The 16,911-nt window shown below is 31.2% G+C and overlaps 1 protein-coding gene across 5 annotated transcripts in view; it reads right to left on the bottom strand.

Annotated features, from left to right (window-relative positions):
• Nucleotides 1–602: 602 nt before the first annotated feature.
• The window catches only part of LOC127733981 (tyrosine-protein phosphatase non-receptor type substrate 1-like), a 72,109-nt gene continuing 55,800 nt past the window's right edge, over nucleotides 603–16,911 (bottom strand). For 2 of the 5 annotated variants that reach the window (XM_052243469.1, XM_052243468.1), the window contains exons 4-10: nucleotides 13,518–13,728; nucleotides 8,684–8,728; nucleotides 8,069–8,089; nucleotides 4,655–4,948; nucleotides 3,970–3,996; nucleotides 3,447–3,467; nucleotides 603–1,241 (exon numbers count right to left, since the gene is read on the bottom strand). In XM_052243469.1, the coding sequence (XP_052099429.1) occupies nucleotides 1,126–1,241; nucleotides 3,447–3,467; nucleotides 3,970–3,996; nucleotides 4,655–4,948; nucleotides 8,069–8,089; nucleotides 8,684–8,728; nucleotides 13,518–13,728 (735 nt within the window). In that variant the 3' untranslated portion in view covers nucleotides 603–1,125. The remainder of the gene's footprint in view (nucleotides 1,242–3,446; nucleotides 3,468–3,969; nucleotides 3,997–4,654; nucleotides 4,949–8,068; nucleotides 8,090–8,683; nucleotides 8,729–13,517; nucleotides 13,729–16,911) is intronic. The other 3 variants (XM_052243471.1, XM_052243472.1, XM_052243473.1) reach the window with 3 other exon arrangements.

The raw sequence follows: 16,911 nt of genomic DNA, 5'->3' as shown, positions 1-16,911 counted from the left end.
ATTTGTTAATATGGGAACTCATTTGGCCATCGATTAATTTGGGATTGATACACGGTATAGACATTTGTTTATCATTCAAAATCTTATTATAACGTGTTAATGACTTTAACTGCCCAAATGGCCCTTACCGTATATACCCTTTTTATTCATATACACGTTCAATACATTTTTGTTTTTCAATTCTTGAATTTTTTGCTGATGTTATATGAAACAATATTGATATTTTGATAGTTCATTTTTTAATAAGTTTTGGATTTTTCAAATGTTTGCATCGAGCATCACTGAAGATATATTTATTGTAGAAATGCGCATCTGGTGCATTTAATTGGGACCGTTGTTTTTATTCCATTCTTTTTCTCCACATATATCGCAATCATTATTTTGGGTTTTAACTTTTTCCAAATAAGCAGCCATAAATTTGTAAGAACGAATGAGTTAATTATGGTTGAAATGCAGCAGGACATTTAATCGTGTGCTTTACTTTTGGACATTATCTTGAAATTGTTGAAAGAAATGAAGATAACAAAAAGCATATGATTATAAAATTTGTAAAGATTCATCAACATCAGTTGACAACCTATAAGAACAATAAGGAATACTGGTAATATTATCATATTTAATAAAATAACAACTGCGTTTAGAACAAAATAAACATCCACATGAGCTACTTAATGGACCTAAATTATTGGAATGAAATAGAATGTATCGCATTAAACAAAAGTCATTGTTATATTTTGCTGCCATCTTAAACATGATATAATTAATGCTTTATTGCTCTTTGTCTTTCCTTCATTAGTTGACAAACTTCATTTATACATGAAACGAAACATCAAAATAAGAAAAGGAAAATTATATGATATATACATGTGCTCTTAAAATGAATATATATAATAAAACAAAACATGACAAATAATATTCAATGCATATATTCATCTGCAAGTGACCCCTTACAAGTCCTTGTTTACTCGTTTTTCTCAAATCGAACGTTCTCCTGGTATCATTCTTTTGATCATTTCTGCTTAAAAGAACTCGTTCAAATTTCCCCATAAATCAACCGTTGATCGAGGACATCATTCATGTAACACATTTTTGCTTGATAATCTTGTCAGCTATAGATATTGTATATCACGTGACAAACCACGCATGTGTAAACCAGGTCGCTGATAAACCTAGAAATACTATTGCACACTGTTTACTCCACTTGAAGGAACAACATGGGATAGCAGAATCGCTAACGAATCCTGAAAAAAACCTTGAATATTAAATTTTAAGCTATAAAACATAATATTAGATTTGAAGCTAAACACAAATTATACTTGAAATGAACTGTTAAGCTTAACTATCAAAATTATTTCAAAATTGATTGATGTTAACTACCACCTGGGCTCGCGTATATAAATTGAATAAATGCTAAGATACAATGTAAAACACTTTAACTACTTTTTCACGTCACAATAATTTTTATAATGGAAAACAAAATACTGCTTCAAAATATAAGTTATATTTGTGAAAGCATTTTACAAACAGATGACGAGAGAGCATTGATAAGCTTTAATTCCTTCTGTTTATAGCAATTTCTAATACTGTTATATTCGACAGGAGACCGATTTGTTTTTATCGTTAATTTTAAGCTTGTTTTAATGTTATTTTTTATTTTCACCAAGTTGTTGTCTTTTCTCTGGTATGAACATAAATGTAAAATAATTCAAATATAATAAGAGCCGTTTCCGTTTTCGTTTGCCTAGTTATCCCACTAAATTAACGAGCTGTTCTTATTGAAAAATACCATGATTATAGAAGCAAAGTAATTACAAGTTCATTGTAGTTGAGTATGACCATTTTGTTACAAAGCACACAAGTGTGATTAGACAAGGTAAGTGATCCTATAATATATATCGATATGTTTAACAGGTGATTACTATTTAAAACATGTGATATTCAGAGAGCAGGATAAATTGCAACAGCTGTCTAACTCTATTGTAATGTACTGAACTTTGGCACACTTCTATTAATATAATCTTACAAAGCGGGATTTTTACCAGTCATGCAGAATTTTACAAATATATATAGATAAAATTAATATACCACAACACACCACAATCATAAGATACACTGTAGGTGTCATACACTTAAAACATGCAACATTAAATAATGATTAAACAAACATTTATCAAATTAATTTGCTTTGAGCTTTCACTTCAACTTCACATTATTTTACACTATTTCAAGGCTTCTGATTCATTCAATTCCTTATAGAGGTTAATCAGGAATGTGACCAGCGCAAGTAACAATTAGTCCTTTGTTACCTTATGTTGATCATTGTCATTTTGCTTAGTTTCTTCTGTTACCTATTCTAACTTCGGACTCAGATTTCTTTTAAACTGTATTTTACTGTGCGTAATGCTGTGTGTTTGGTTATTCCACATTAGCTAGAGGTATTAGGGAAAGGGTTGAGATCTCACAAACATGTTTAACCTCGCCGCATTTTTGCGCTTGTCCCACGTCAGGAACCTCTGGCCTTTGCTAGTCTAGTATATTTTTTTTATTTTCGATTCATTTATATGTTTCGGAGTTTATAGTGTGACGTCATTTTTGCTGAACAAATATACATTATTTATAGGGCCCAGCTGAAGTCCGCCTCCAGCTGCGGGATTTTCTCGCTTTGTTGAAGACCCATTCCCCGTTTCCATTCCCAATTTTATATATCGATTTAGACGCCACTTGGATAGTAAAAAAAGTTTTAGTTTAAATGTATACAGATACCATAATATAAATTATATGATATGCCACTGACCCCCTACGGATTCATGGAGGTTTAATAAAATCTATAGGGGATGAAGCTGAGGGGGTCAGTAGCGAACCGTATCACGAATGTATCGCACAGGAGACTTTTTTGTATATATGTTAAAAATGATCAATGAAATACAATAACAATAATAGAAGACGTAATGTCATGATACCCTTATAAACTTTACTGTCCCCTACGGATCCATAGGGGTCACCACGTGCCGGAGTTAATTATAACTATTCACATCGTCATTAATTAACCCGAGGTGCGATAAGGTTTCTTAGACTACATGATGATCTATTTGGTATTGAAGCCACAAAATGTTACATAAGAAAAAAACTTGTTTGTCTCTAAATTTTGCCTTCACTCAGAAATAAAATAAAAAAATAAATTGAATTAACGAATAAAACTTAAATATATCAACACACATTCTTTGGTTCAATGAACACATTTATTCATGACTACCAAACTACCATACTTTTTTCTACTATTTTTTAGTTTCATGAGCAGCACAATTTGTAAGGTGCAAAAAAAACCAAAATCATCCACGAAACAAGTATGGCATTAACTAAGTACGTATAACTACTTCTATATTCTACACTAGACAACTTTATTCCCACCACAGCATTAGTTAAGTAATATTAAATAATATAAATACCATGAGACGGAGATCCATCGCCTTTGTTTGCATGAAAATAATGTGAAATGTTTAAAAAAAATATAAACTGTAACATTTGTATCAGAAATATATAATTCTTAATTCTTAATTATAATTTTCATAAAATGAGAATTTTATTCATCTCAAAATGTAAACGCAAATATGATGAATACACCTATCCTATTCGTAATTTAAATGTCTATATCACTCTTTTAGTTGATGACTTTAAAATTTTAAATTGTTTTTTTTTGTATATTTTCCTTTATATTCGTAGAGTAGATTAAGATTAGGAAACATTTTATACCTCGGTTTCTTCGTCCTCTTTTCAATGGTGTCTAAATACTGTTTCAACATTGAATTTTATTTGTGAACATTTAAATTCAATATACGTATATTTCATAAGCAAACAATATATATCTATAAGGAATCATTTTATATTCTTACACTAGGTAGCTTATTTGAAACCACGTGATTGCAATATCTTCATAGTACCTTACATAACATAAATTAAACATTTGCTTACCACGCTTATCTATACTTGACTTTTCTTCTGAAACAAAACATAAAAAATTAAATATAGTTTTTTTTTCCACTTAGATCACAAAGAAACCAGCAATTCAATAAAGATGTACCGTTATAAATGTAGTTGTTTTAATGTTTTTAATCGAATAAACCCATTTCTTCTATTCTTAGAGAAATACAGCTACTGTATATGATATGTTTGCTCTTGGCGCCAAACAAATTTGGCATTTATCAGATTTCTGTAAATCATATTTCAAATCAGTTTCATCAGTACTATCATTCTAATGACGCGAAGAACGTCACTCCTGAGAATTTTTAAATCTTAACATTTCTAATAATACTAACTTTTTACTCGATATGAGTGACAGTTCCTTGATGGAAGTTCTCGTTATTTCTCAAACTTCATTCTTAATTGTTTTATCTATCTGAGCATTTCCATATATTTGATTGTTGCTGATCCTTAGATTGTATTCAATGTTTTCTCTATGACGCTTGTCTCAAATAAACGTCACCAAAAGTCAGTATGGAAGAGTTATATATTGAAAATAAGACAAACAAATGTGGAAGATGTCAAATTGATGGTGAACACCCTTTAAGTCTTTATCCTGGTAAATATACACGATCACAAAAAAGATTGCTAGTTAAGTTTACAATTTACTAGGTTTACTTATCCGAATTCTACCTACCGTCTAAAATATGGACTGTCAGACTACTTGTTTTTTGATCAGGACCTCTACATACATATATTCCTTTATCGTTCATTATAGAACGTCTTATTTCCAAAGTGCTAAGTAAAGTTCTTTTATTATTGTCAACCACTGGATCGTAAATTCTAACACGAGGCATTGTTTGATGATTAGCTTTATGTCCATTTATAAACCAGTCAACTCCATCTGGAGCATAATCCTCACCTGTGGCATTACATGTAAGTAGTATAGTCTGACCTTTGCTGACGAATCTTTGTCCTGACATAAGTACCTCTTAAATAAAGAACAAAACATTTAATACATAAATAACAGCTATTACAACCTATACCAAAATTCCATATCAGCTGATATTACTGTTTTGAAAGATGTAACTAACTGAGAAACCAACAATACGTAATAGACATCTTGCCTAGAACTCGTTTGTAGTTGTAAGAATCATGTTGACTTTAAAACACGGAGATACTTAAACTGCATTCGATTAAATGTGACTTTTTTTTACTTCAGAAAGCTAACTTAAAAATATAAAAGCCTGAGGCTTGACAAGTATTTCATATCTATGAGTGCTTTTTCGGTGTATTCATTTAAAATGCGCTTTTTCGTGTTACATCATGCAGTCAAATCAGAAAGCCATAACGAATATTTTTTTTCTTAACTGAACCATCTAAGAAATAAAACAGGTAGGAATTTGAGTTCGTTCGGAAGAATATATGTGTCTTTTGATTTCTTTTTCACTTTTGTCTTCAGAATAAAATAGTTTTAGAAAAAAAATCGTTATTGTGTTTTAACTGAGACCACCCTGAGATATAAATGAGCTTTCTTTTTGAGAATTTGTTCTCAAAACAAAAATGATTTACATTTTACTCGGCTAACAAATACATACAATGCTTAATACACTTAATTAAGTTTGAAGATTTGAGAATGCAACTGTTCGTGTTACCAATTATTTAGTTTTCTATGTGGTGTTTTGTGGGTTTGTTTGTCTTTTCGTCGTCTTTTGTTTTTTTTTTTTGCTGCCATGGCGTTGTCAGTTTCTCTTCTACTTATGAGTTTTGAACATTCCTTTCGCATCTTTTGCCTTTTAAATGACGAAATATTTGAGTTATACATCCATCACTGTTAATATACAGTTTTTCAACTTATCATTTAAAAAAGTTATACAATATGCAAAATGTATCACATTTTTCTGGAAAAAAAATACATATGAAATCATGAAAACAAGTACAAAAATGTGTCACATTTCTACAAAAATGAACTTAAATGATCCGACGAGTACCATTATTCTTATTATATTTTCAAAATAGAATACATTTAGCAATTCATGCACATTAAATTACCAAAACAAAAGGTTTTAAAAATACAGGGACGTTTATTTTGGTTACTGGTGCTATTCCTTTAGATACTCTAATTCTATTAACTGTTTGTTTTTGACAATGTTGAGAGCTTTTAAAGTATGATATTTGACTTGTTTAAGCTAAATATCGTGCTTAAATGTACTTTAAAGGTCACTCAAAACCTTTAGCCAAACACTTTCATCTAAATGCTTGTTTTAAAAATTTATATATATAGGTGAGATATACCAAAACAAATTACGGTGGTACATGCATGTGGTCAATGCCGTATCAATAAAAAAAAAACTATCAGCATTTAGCAAGAGCAAAAAATAAGTCAAAATCATGATTTTTGTGCCCTTAAAGTTTGTATAAGTATCAAATATTAAAACATTTCATGAATTGTCGAAATTCGCAGTAAAAATGTTATTTCATCAAATTTATGACGTCATTGTGACATCATTATTCTTGCAATGTGTCAGAGCTTGATGAATTTGTATTTGTAAGACACTTTTCCTTTTGATATTTACTCTTAGACTAATTAATGAAGCTTCTATTTCCCTTCGTTTACCGTCCCATTTCAGTGGCAAATTATATGGCCTATCATACCTCCTTCTGTGTATCTTTTGTAGACATATTTTTAAGATTTTAATGCTTCTTTCGGCATGATTTTGACTGGTATTACTTTGATAAAAACAGAATATTCGTGTTTTATAGCTCTTCACATTTTTAATAAACTTTGGATTTTCAAATATTTTGGCCTAGATCATCACTGAAGAGATATCTATTGTCGAAGTGCGTATCTGGTGCAGAAAAATTTGTACTGTTAATGTTATTATGCCTATTTTCATAATCAGACAGTTTCCCCTCTATACACAATCACTGTTACTTTCTAAATGTTGTTCAAAAATAAAAGTCAGAGGTAGCTACCATGAAGTTATGTTCAACCAAAACTTGTCAATACCGCTGCTAGTAGACTGGTAATCACCGATGGTATCATCAGCTGATTAGTCAGTGCTTCGATATTGAAATGATTTATTACCTACTTTTCTTTAAATCTTTGTAAATAAATTTAGACATTTACAAAAATATGATTCTGTCTTTCTGAGGAACAAATTACCTCAAACGAATTAGTTAAGGTGGTACCCAACACCTTGACTTATATTAATTTGGCTCGTTTAATTTTCATAAAATTTTGACAAAATGTTAATTTTGACCCTTTGACAAAAATGTAAAAATTTCAAAAAATTTGAACCAACCACTTTATTAGAAAAATTTCATTGGTTATATAGCAGTTTGGCAAACACTAATTTTGATCATTGAGAAGCTTAATATTTCCTTAACAATACAACGTAATTAAAACGTTTAGCTGATTTTTACAGAGTTATCTCCCTGTAGTGTTAGGTACCACCTCAATCTATTTAACTCCTCACCTATTCGGGTATGTATATATCCTAGACTTTAAAAGCTTTGGGATTTACCGATCCGGGAGAAAACATATACAGTCGAACCTCGATGTGTCGAACTCGGTTGTGTCGAAACTCGGATGAGTCGAAGTAATTTCTCGGTCCCTGTAAAATTCCCGTTTGCATAATTACCTCTAATGAGTCGAACTCGGTTGATTCGATTACTCGGTTAAGTCGAGTAAATTTTATAGTCCCGTTGATGTAAATTAATGTAAATTGACTCCTATGTCTCGAAGTTCGAAAGTAAGAATTTTTGAAAGATTTTCAAAAGAGGTTAAAGCTGAGTAAACATACTTGTTTGTATAACAGTTAAAATGACATGTTTATGTGACCGGTAATTAACACCTTTGTTTATCGTCATTGCGGAACGTTAGTGTGTTGAACATATTTCACCTGACATAAAAACGAAACGAATTTAAACTTAGAATATTGTAAAGTTCTTAAGGCTCAAATAATGTATAGAAACGCGCCCCGGAAACACCAAAATAAAGTGTTTTTTGGCATTTTTTTTTTTATCTCATTTGTGCCAAATAAATGGTATGTGCATCGAAATCGAATTTAAAAAACAACACCCAACATGAACTAATGAATAAACTTACGAGATTTTAGGATATCTTGATCTGAAAAATAAAACAATCAGAATATCATGTGGGAAAATTGTAAATTGAAAAAGGTTTTGTTACATGACCATAAGAAAAGAACCATCGCTTTTTTTAATTTATTTCTATAATCATAATGATTATTATGTTAACGAAAACGAAATATAACCCAAATAAAGCTTACGATGCAAGAAAAACATACGATGCACTGTTTCTAGTTCTAAAATGTATTACTCAAAGTCTGAAATATAATTAGTCAAATAACTAAGATAAACAAAGATAACTGCAAGCATTATACAAAACAAAAATCAAAACAAAACAAAAAACAAAAAAATAATGCACATAAAACACACAGAACACCAAAAGAATAATTGAAAATTAAGATATTCTGTGTCCCAAATATACATAAAGGACTTGTTTGGGAACGGATTGGGTTATTGTTTTGATAAATGTTGAAACAAATAACACTAAAAGAAACAACAAAAACAGTACAAAACAATACAAAAAGGGCAAACAAAAAGAAAAAAAAAATAACAAACACTGCATAATCTAAATGTTCGATATTTGGTTCATTTTTTTTTCATGAATTTATTTAAAATTTGATATAAAATTTACCTTTATCATAAGCTAAGCCTTTGCTGTTTAAACGTCGTGATGTTCCTAAAACATACAAACAGTTTTTGGCTATACGTAATTTCAGAAACATTTGTTGAATTGTTATGTGTTCCCATTACCTGTGCATTTGAAAGAAATTGTTGTTGTTCACAAATATAACAACATTTTAAAAGTACATAATAGCGCAGTAACTTATTTTACAAAAATAATCCATAATTCTGTAATTACAACTTCTACGAAAAAATACGAAAACGCACAGTTACTCCAAATGAGGAGAACATTTCAAAGATCAATGCAAAACCGCAAAACATAAAAAATACCGACATAACCTTGGCCAAAATAACAACTTGAACTGTGAACTAATGCTCACAAATGAACCCCTGCAATAAGCTTTCGGTGAAAAGGAAGTTGATGAGCAATGGTATAGCATGCTAAAAAATGATTTGTAGTTCCTAAGATAATGCGATGTTAATTTCATACATGACCATTATTTGTATTAATATATATATTTTCGGTAACCACAAAATTACTGAGCAATAAGGATGGGAATTCTTCACACTTTAGAGTCTAAAGAATAAAGCTTGATACCCAATTTCAGGAAGATTTAATTTATAGTTCTTCAGGAGGTGCGAAAAAAAGCTTGTGGGACGGACAGACGGACAGGCTGACTTATACAAGTATATTTCGCTCCTTTCAGAAAAAGGGTATTAACAGAGGCAAAAGATAAGAAGGGGACATTAAAAACTTGAAAAGAAACTGACAACACCATGGCAAAAAACGAAAGACGACGAACATTTTAAAAAATCAACAAAATACTACAAACACTGTAGCTCCATTAGTGACACCGTCATGTTGCTAGTTGTAAGTATACATTCGATGATACGGTTCATTCGATAATGTCACAATTATGGAATATAGGACGGATTATGGTTACGACAATTGGAACATATATGTAGTCAACCAACTCTTAGAAGAGTCCGCAAAACTTTGTAAGTTATAACTTCAACTTTACCATTTGAAACCCTTGATTCAAAGGCTTCCTTGTGAGCAGCAACCCTTAATCAAAACAATCATGAAAATGTAAGCTATGGAATATAGTATCAACCTAATGATATATATATTCCCTATACAGGCGCTTTGAATGATTGTTGCTACATAGGGAGACCTAACTGTATCTGTAGTATCCTTTATTTCAAGTTCAAAGGGATAAATACGTTCAACATAGTCACCAAACTAGAACTATTAAGGGATATTATCTATATAGCGGAACGTGATGTTCAAGTATAATGCTAGCTTCTTTTTATTCTTCGTGAGAAGCTTCTGTATAAAATCTGCCTCATATTGATAAAAGAAAAAATCGGCAAGAAGAGGAGAACAATTGGTTTCCATAGGAATGCCGATTGTTTATGAAAGCATACGTCCTCCAAACGTAACAAATATGTTGTCAATAGAAAAATCAAGCACCATGATATCAGTTTCAGAGAATTTCAGGAATAAATATCATAATTAACGTGGAAAGAAACCGTAAAACAGCAAACCAGATCAGAAAGCACGAATGACATCCATTCATACATTTACCATAGTTTTCATGTGATCTTGTTCAAAATATGTTTATGCAAAGTTGCTTTAATTTGTAAATTTTTCAAAGATGATCTGCGTAAATGATTCTCTTTCTATTTTGCATTTAAGCCAGGATCTCAACTCCATAAAATAACTCTATTCATGCTGTAAAAGGTATTTGACCATTATATGCATGTTTTCACCTTTTATTAATTTTTACGGAAAGCACAAATGGACTTAAATATTAGAATTGAAGTGGAATGTGTCAGTCAAATGAAATACACCATAGGTCTGCATTCGTTAATGAAATAAATTGCAGAGAATGAAAGGCTTAACTGACTGGGTTGACAATGCAAGTAGTAGGATATTTTCATTTAAATAAATACTCAAGGTATTATATTCAAAATTGATGAAGCAGAAATCATAACCGACAATTTATTTAAACTGTACTTAATCAAACAAATTGACCACTGAAGATGCACGAAGAATTAGAGAAATATAAACCAACAAAAATGGAAGGAACAAAACAAGAAGCCTGCAAGAGCCTGTGTCGCTCAGCTAGATATATGTGCATATTCAACGATGACTCCTCTCCAAACAAAGAATGAGGGTATCAAAAAGGAGCGAAACGGGGTGCGTCAACATGGTAAGCATATCCTAATATGCATGCGACACCCGTGATGCGAATACATATCCAGTTAAAATACCACAATCGGAAATAGTACGCAATCGGTAAAATTACAGATTTTACGGCTATCTAAACATTTAAGACAATGTCGCATGTACTCTGAGACCCAGATACATCGTATCAATTTAGAAATGTAAACGTCATACGATGGGACAGAGGGTATAAATTAAGGCGACAGTAGTTTCGATTTTCAAATCTCGTAAATTGATTAGGAAGAGACAAACCAAGGTCATAAACAAAAAATAAGGGAATTACATAACCCCTAAACGATATGAGACCAGTTGCGTCGATATGGTAAGCGTCTCCTGCTATGTATATACCATCCGCCATACAAATTCACACTCATTCAAAATGTCACAATCGGAAAAAGACGCAATCGGTATGATTACAAATCAGACGACTATACCAGTGTCTAAATATCTAAAACTGCGAAAACCCGTCGCTCGCATTTTGAGATACCGTCATATCGAATCGGTCAACCATTTCGCGACGGTAACCATAAAACTTATGTAGTGTCTATCTCAGTCGTTCTTCCTGATGACTCTTTTGAGAGATGTTTTATTGTAATGAGCACACTCCTTCTAACGAAATCCGCATTGAGTGAACATGCACTAGCGTAAGGTATAAATTGAGATATGTAAACGCCACACGACAGAGGAAAAGGTATGCTATTGATGAGAGATGAGGAAAATGATATATGAGAGGCAAGCACTTACAAACAAAAATGTGTGCCAGGACATCATCAATATATGTGGAAGTGAAATTTAACTTCTTTTTGTTTTGTAAAACCCAAATTTTAAAAACGACATGACGTAAATCTTAAACTGAAACTTCACATTTCAGAGAAACGGTAGGTCAACTATGACTCTTATCGCACATTTTTCTTTCAAGCTTCATTTTAGTATGATATACCGTGTAGTGCGTTTGCACACTCGTTGCTGAGAAGTTTCATTTTAACCGGATACCTATAATATATTCTTACAAACATTGGCAATGTGTGAAATTTTCGTTTCAGCAAATACGAAAAAGATCTCCTGAAATTTGGTTTCAAGCATAATAGGCAATACAATGTGGTGAGTATCCGTCACTCAACATTTTCCTTTTACCGAAGACTTACATACTCTACAGATAGTGTTAACGTTTAAAATACTCGTCGCATTTTTGTCAGGAACTACAAATTAGGTTAATTGATGCATAGCAGAAGACGTTCAACCTGTCGACGCATCCTGTTTCATTCATTTAGGAGCTCATTCTAATTTCTTCAGTTTTTATATACAGATTTACCTTTGTGTGTATGTCCTTACGTACGAGGACATTCATTGCAATTTTGTCATAAACTTTGAATCAAAGCTTCCGAATGTTGTGAATCAAACTTCTTGTTAACATATTTGCCCCTGTGATGTGTTTTCCAACTTTCTGTTCACCGGATACGTAAAGCAAGTATTATATAGATAGAAAAATGTATTTGTACATCGATAAATTACTGTTGCTTCTAATTTGAAAACGTTGAATGGAAAATTTCTTTTAATCTCTTCGTATGCTTGTTAACTGAGCTTTTCTTACAGTCGATAATGCATTTGTGAATTTTTAGTTGAAAAACAGATAATGGTTTCCCTTAATTAATATAAAACGAAAATATTATTTGAAATAGTATGTAATGCGTTGTTATATATACGGATCAATTTGCACCATTGTGATTTAAAATATCTAATCAAGAAAAAAGGATTGAGATCATTAATACTGTTATGAAATTTCATTTTGATAAAAAAATATCGAATTTATTTAACAAAACTTAAAAAAAAAAGTATTTTCAAACATTTTGGGAAATGCTTTTAACTTAACATTCGGTACACCGACATCCTTGTTCTACTTTAAAAGATATTGGGAGTACTTAGAAATACACAAACGAAACATGTTAGTCTATTCCTACAAATGTTCTAAATCAATATAGACAGAATTATTTCAAATAAAAAAAAATATGTATGATTAAACTGAATTAAACTGTTTAAATAGATTTTTTTGTCAAAGGTACTACTATCACCAGAGTACATATATGTCATATTTTTCTTTTATCGATTAACATCAAGTCTTGTTAGGATTATGTAATAGAAAAGTAATATTTGCTATCTCTATTGGTTGCAATAACTTGTCTCTGATTATTAAATCAAATGAGAAAATCATATAGGAATAATACTGTTTCATTTCCGATACCCATTTTCCATTATTTCTTATTTCCAGTAATTAACCAGAAATTCGTGGCTTACTATGTCTTTCCTAGTTCAGAAGTTATTGCGTACAGAAACCAGAAATTCATGGCTACCTTTGTGTTTTATTATTCCGAAGTTATTGCTTAAAGATATTATTTCATATCGTTGACAGTGACAATAATAACAAGAATCTGTTAATTCAGCTCATGTGCATGCTGTATAAAAACAAAGAATGCAACTTTTCATTATTGCAATTTTTGTCTATCGCATTTATAAGAACATCTTTTTCATTTTTTAATTTACACGACATACATATTCAGTTTCGCGTTCCATAGTACATGTAAGCAAGAATTCCATATCTTTTAACTTATTTACTAACCATTAACTCGAAGTAAAACAAGTCTCTTATATTTCTCACGAGAACTAACTGCACACTCGTATACTCCAGCGTCGGCTATTTGTACATCTTTTATGATCAGATTCCATTCATTTTTGTCTTCTACACGTCGTATGGTGATACGGTCGTCAGGACTATACACGAAATCACCTATTGTTAATGGATTTGGTTCAGATGTCCTTCTCCAAACTACCTGAAATTCCATAAATAAAGGCAATAGTAGTATACCGCTGTTCAATAGTCATAAATCGATTTAACTGAAACAAATCCGTGTCACAAATCAAAACTGAGGGAAACACATCAACTATAAGAGGAAACAAAACGGAACAACAGAAACACTGAACTGCTACAAAAACAAACGCCAACATACATAAAAACGGACTATGTGATAACAATTGCCATATTCCTGACTTGGTACAGGACATTTTAAGAAAAAATGGTGGGTAACATTGGATAAACGATTATTTTGTGTCATATTGTTGGGATAGCTGAACAGATATATAATTTATTTAAGTTATAAATGTAAAAATAAGCAGTAAACGTAAAAAGCAGTGGTTCAAACATGAAAATCAAAAAGTTAAATGTCAACTAAATGCATAAGTAAAGTTCTAATTTACTGGTATCTCTACCATAATTGTGACATTCAACATCCTTTACTCAAAGTGCTTACTGATTGGCGCCTTTCAAGACCTTTCAGAGATGAACTACAGATCCGTTCTAACCTCTCCATAGAACTAGCAGAATAATTTGTCATAGATCTGTTCTAAACTATTCCTAGGGTAGAAGTGTCAGAATCTGTGCTTTATTAGAACTGCTCAAAACTGATCTTATGTAGAACTGTCAGAATCAGTTCTAAGACTGACCTGTCCAAATCTGTTCTAGGGTAGAAATGTTGAATAAGTTCAAGGATAGGCAGTTCTAAACGGCGTATGTTAGAGCAACTGTCTGGTCGTGATTGAGACCAGGGGCAGTTACCTTGATTATATCTGGTAGTCATATTTAAGACAAAATGGACTAGATGGTAAAACAATTGCAGTCGTGGATGTATGTTTTATTTCTGTTTGTCTCCATATGTATCAAATGAATTATTAATAAACAATATGTTTATTTGCATTTAATAAAACTGAAGCAGTGAGGAAATAAACTGCTGATATTTCCGTTATAATTTAATTGTGGATGTAACGCGTCTTCTGATTGGCTGAAAGCGTTTTGTCTATCAGCTCATAGACACAATTTTGTCATGTGACCGCGACGTCGTCAACGTTTTTATCATTATTTATTCCCTTTTAGAATTAAATTATAAGGAATGACTTTAATATTTTTTCTTTCTATTCGAAATAACATAAAAAATGTGGTGCACACTTTTAAATAACCTGCTACGCCGGTTATTCAGTGTGCACCACATTTTTTATGTTATTTCTTCATAGACAGAAAAAATATTACAGTCATTCCTTAAATAATTATAAAAAGTACTAGTCATATGTTTTCTTTAGAGAGACAATGATACAGTGTGATGAGCACTTTGTGGATGTTTATTACAGCTAAAATATTTGGATTACACAGTCGCAATATCAATTTCACGGGAAATATATATGTGATTTAATATTATTACTTAAATTTAGTTACGCGATAATAATAATGGGTAGGATGAAAAACTAAGATTACAAATAATAGCAATTTAAATTGAATAGTTCCAAATAATTAATCATGAAAAGTAACAAAGATGTAACCCAGAATATTCTGTTAGAAATTATATTAATAAGACAATGAAAGAAAAAACCGAATAAATGAATAAATAGATAAGATAAGAAAATGAAATAAATAAACAAATGAAAATTAAAAAGATTAAACAAATAAACCAGATGAATAGATCAGTTGAATATATATATAATAATTATCTTAATAGATTTGTCTGTCCAAAACTACATATATAACTCTTAGGATCTGTTCTTGGGTAGAAATATCCATAACTGTTCTAGGATAGATCTATCAGAATCTGTTCTATATAATAACTGTCTAAAACTGTTTTAAGGTTAGAACTGTCAAAATATGTTCTAGGGTAGAACCTGTTCTAACAAAAACTGTTTGAAAAGTGTGAAGACAACTGTTCTATAGACTGCTCTATTATAGTTCTTCTGATAGATTTCAATGGAGGTTAAAACTGATCCAGACCCTAAATATGTTTGATAACAAAGTGTTGACTTTTTGATATCCCCTTCCGCTGAGTTGCATGGGGATATATTATAAAGCAAAAACTAATCGAAAAGCATTTGGTCTATTTTATTATGACCAGCCAAGTAGTAGAAATATCATTGATAAGTTCATTGTCTTACTGTTATAACATGTTGAAATATTAAAAACACTTATATTTTTCTACCTCCAAGTATAGATTGCCTTTGCCGTGTTTTGTATACTATTTCAGCATTTTCGGTTTTCAATGCGCTACAACTTTGTATTTGATTGGACTTTTTGCTATTACGAGAATGTGATTGGACCGTTAGATTTTTGTGTTTGCTTGGTTGACAATTCAATAGACCGTTATGCTGAAACTGCTTTCGTAACCTATGGAAACATCACTGTAAAGTATTCATAGATGATACACATAAATGGAATCCTGAGTTCCAAAGAAGTTGAAATTGAAAGAATAGTATCATAATAGATGTTTGGGTGGAGAATTATAAGTTAAATCATATTTTTTCGATGTTTTTGACGTGTAAACTGGCCAGTTGATTCCCTAACGTTACATAAAATACAAATTTACACTGTGATGAATGACATGAAAAATATTCATAAAAGAGAGGCAAACTTTTAAGGTGTCAAAGGGATATTCAAACTTATAAGTCTATAAACAAACTGACAATACCGTGGCAAAAAACGAAAAACGACCAAAATACAAACAACAGTACACAAAACACAACATAGAAAACTAAAAAACTGACCAACACGAACCCCATCAAAAACCAGTGGTGATCTCAGTGTCTCCGTAAAGGTAAACAGATCCTGCTTCATATGTAACCCACATGTACAAACAAAATGCAATTAGACCACTAACGATGTTTTAAAACCCCGAGACAGAATTATCCATAGTCACATTGGGCTGTTCTGTTTAGTTCTTTTAAGTTTTTAGTGTATCCAAACGTTTTATATATCTGGCTTTCAAATAGTATCTGCTGAGGTTAAGATATTTAATCTCAAATAGAAAATATGGACAATTTTATTCATGTTTATTTCAGTTGAAGAATAAGATTGGAAAGTGGATTCGAATATGAAAGCGTTGATAATAAACTGGTATTTATTTTTTTAACAAATATCAATTGAACTAAACGTTAAACGGCGCCTTCTGGCTATGCATTAATGTTGAAATCAAATATTTGAT

This window comes from Mytilus californianus, unplaced genomic scaffold, assembly GCF_021869535.1.
Source record: "Mytilus californianus isolate M0D057914Y unplaced genomic scaffold, xbMytCali1.0.p SCAF_3, whole genome shotgun sequence".
NCBI classification, from domain to species: domain Eukaryota; kingdom Metazoa; phylum Mollusca; class Bivalvia; order Mytilida; family Mytilidae; genus Mytilus; species Mytilus californianus.
This window is presented reverse-complemented; position numbering and strand designations above follow the sequence as displayed.